The sequence below is a fragment of the Acanthisitta chloris genome, unplaced genomic scaffold (assembly GCF_000695815.1).
Source record: "Acanthisitta chloris isolate BGI_N310 unplaced genomic scaffold, ASM69581v1 scaffold19126, whole genome shotgun sequence".
In the NCBI taxonomy this organism is placed as follows: Eukaryota; Metazoa; Chordata; class Aves; order Passeriformes; family Acanthisittidae; genus Acanthisitta; species Acanthisitta chloris.
Window position 1 is genome coordinate 9,048 of NW_008678931.1, and position 1,804 is coordinate 10,851.

At 62.7% G+C, this 1,804-nt stretch overlaps 1 protein-coding gene across 1 annotated transcript in view; it reads left to right on the forward strand.

Moving 5' to 3' along the window:
• Positions 1-1,804, forward strand: part of LOC103804497 (genetic suppressor element 1-like) — a gene marked incomplete at its 3' end in the record, with an annotated part of 8,647 nt that overhangs the window by 6,324 nt on the left and 519 nt on the right. Inside the window, 3 exon segments of the mRNA XM_009077110.1 lie at positions 6-203; positions 414-605; positions 1,276-1,604. Of these exon segments, the coding sequence (XP_009075358.1) occupies positions 6-203; positions 414-605; positions 1,276-1,604 (719 nt within the window).

The window sequence follows — 1,804 nt, forward strand, 5'->3', positions numbered from 1 at the left end:
CCCAGTCTGCAGCGGCCAGTTCACCACGTGGTGCCTCCCAGCGCGGTCACCGAGGATTACCTGCGCAGCTTCCGTCCCTACCACACGGCCGAGGACCTCCGCATGTCCTCCCTGCCGCCCCTCGGCCTCGACCCTGCCGCCGCCGCCGCCTACTACCACCCCAGCTACCTGACACATCACCCCTTCCCACATCCTGCCTTCAGGTGAGCACCTCCGAGCCTGCAAATCCCTGGGACATGCCAGTGGATGTGCCTTGCTGGGTGGGTATGTGGAGTGTGATCCATGTGGGGCTGCACTGAGGGTGCTTTAGGCCCCTCCAGCACCCTCTCCCAGCAGAAGGCAGCCCCCATCCTGCTCCCAGGAGGGCAACTGGGAGGGTTCTTTGCCCCTCCTGAGCATTCCTGTCTTCCCAGGATGGATGAGTCGTACTGCCTGTCAGCACTGCGGTCCCCCTTCTACCCACTGCCAGCGCCAGGCTCGCTGCCACCCCTGCACCCCTCGGCCATGCATCTGCACCTCTCGGGGGTACGGTACCCCCCCGAGCTCTCCCACTCCTCCCTCTCTGCCCTGCAGTCCGAGCGCATCTCCAGTCTTGCTGCTGAGAGGTATGGAGGGGACAGAGGATGGTGGGGGACGGATGGGGCACTCCAGGGGATGCTGACAGGTGTCCAGGGTTGTTTGGGGGGCTCCAGGGGATGCTGACAGGCATCTGTGGGTTTGGGGGTGTTCCAGAGGATGCTGACAGGTGACCAGAGGTGGTTTTGGGATGCTCTAGGAGATGCTGACACACATCCAGATGTTTGGAGGTGCTCTGGTGGGGGCTTGTTTGTGGGTGATCCAGGGGATGATAGGCATCTGAGGGTGGTTTGAAGGGTGTTCCAGGGATGCTGACAGGTGTCTGCAAGTGGTTTGGGAGTGTTGTTCCAGGGAATGCTGGCATTGGGGAGGTTGGGGGTGTTCCAGAGGATGCTGACAGGTGACCAGGAGTTGTTTGGAGGTGCTCCTGGGAGAATGTGTGCGTTTGGGAGCACTCCAAGGAATACTGGAGGCATCTGGGGGTTTAGGAGTGTTCCAGGGCATGCGGACAGACATCTAGGAGTTGTTTGAGGGTACTCCTGGGGAAATGTATGTGTATGGTTGTGCTCCACAGAATGCTGAGAGGCATTTAGGAGTTTAGGGGTGTTCCAGGGGATGCTGACAGGTCACCGGGGTGCTTTTGGGGTGTTTCAAGGGATGTTTTGGGGTCGGTGCTTTTCTTTTGGTTTCTCTTTGCAGGCTGCAAATGGACGAGGAGCTGCGGCAGAGGGAGCGGGAGCGCGAGCGGGAGCGGGAGCGGGAGAAGGAGCGGGAGCGAGAAGCTGACCGGGAGCGGGAGAAGGAGCGCGAACGGGAGCGCGAACGCGAGAAGGAGCTGGAGCGCGAGCGAGAGAAGGAGCGGGAGCGGGAGCTGGAGAGGCAACGGGAACGCGCCCGGGAGAAGGAGCTGAGCATGGTGAAAGCCATGGAAGGGCCCTTCCTCCCTGTGGCGGAGCTGCATGGGCTGCGGGGACACCCGGCGGATGAGCGGGCCAAGCCGGCAGAGCCGCTGGCACCAGGCAGACCAGGTAACGTCCCCACTGCTGGCACCGGGGGGTTGCCACCTTTGGAACAACTTGCCACGGTCCCCTCTCCCCTCCAGATGGCAAAGCCAAGGGGGTCGGTGGCCCTGGGAGGTGACTGGGGATGGAGCCGGGCTGTCCCGGCTGCCAGCTCGCTTTGCCAAGAGCCCAGCTGCCGCGGCGCAGTGCCTGTGCCATCTGACTCG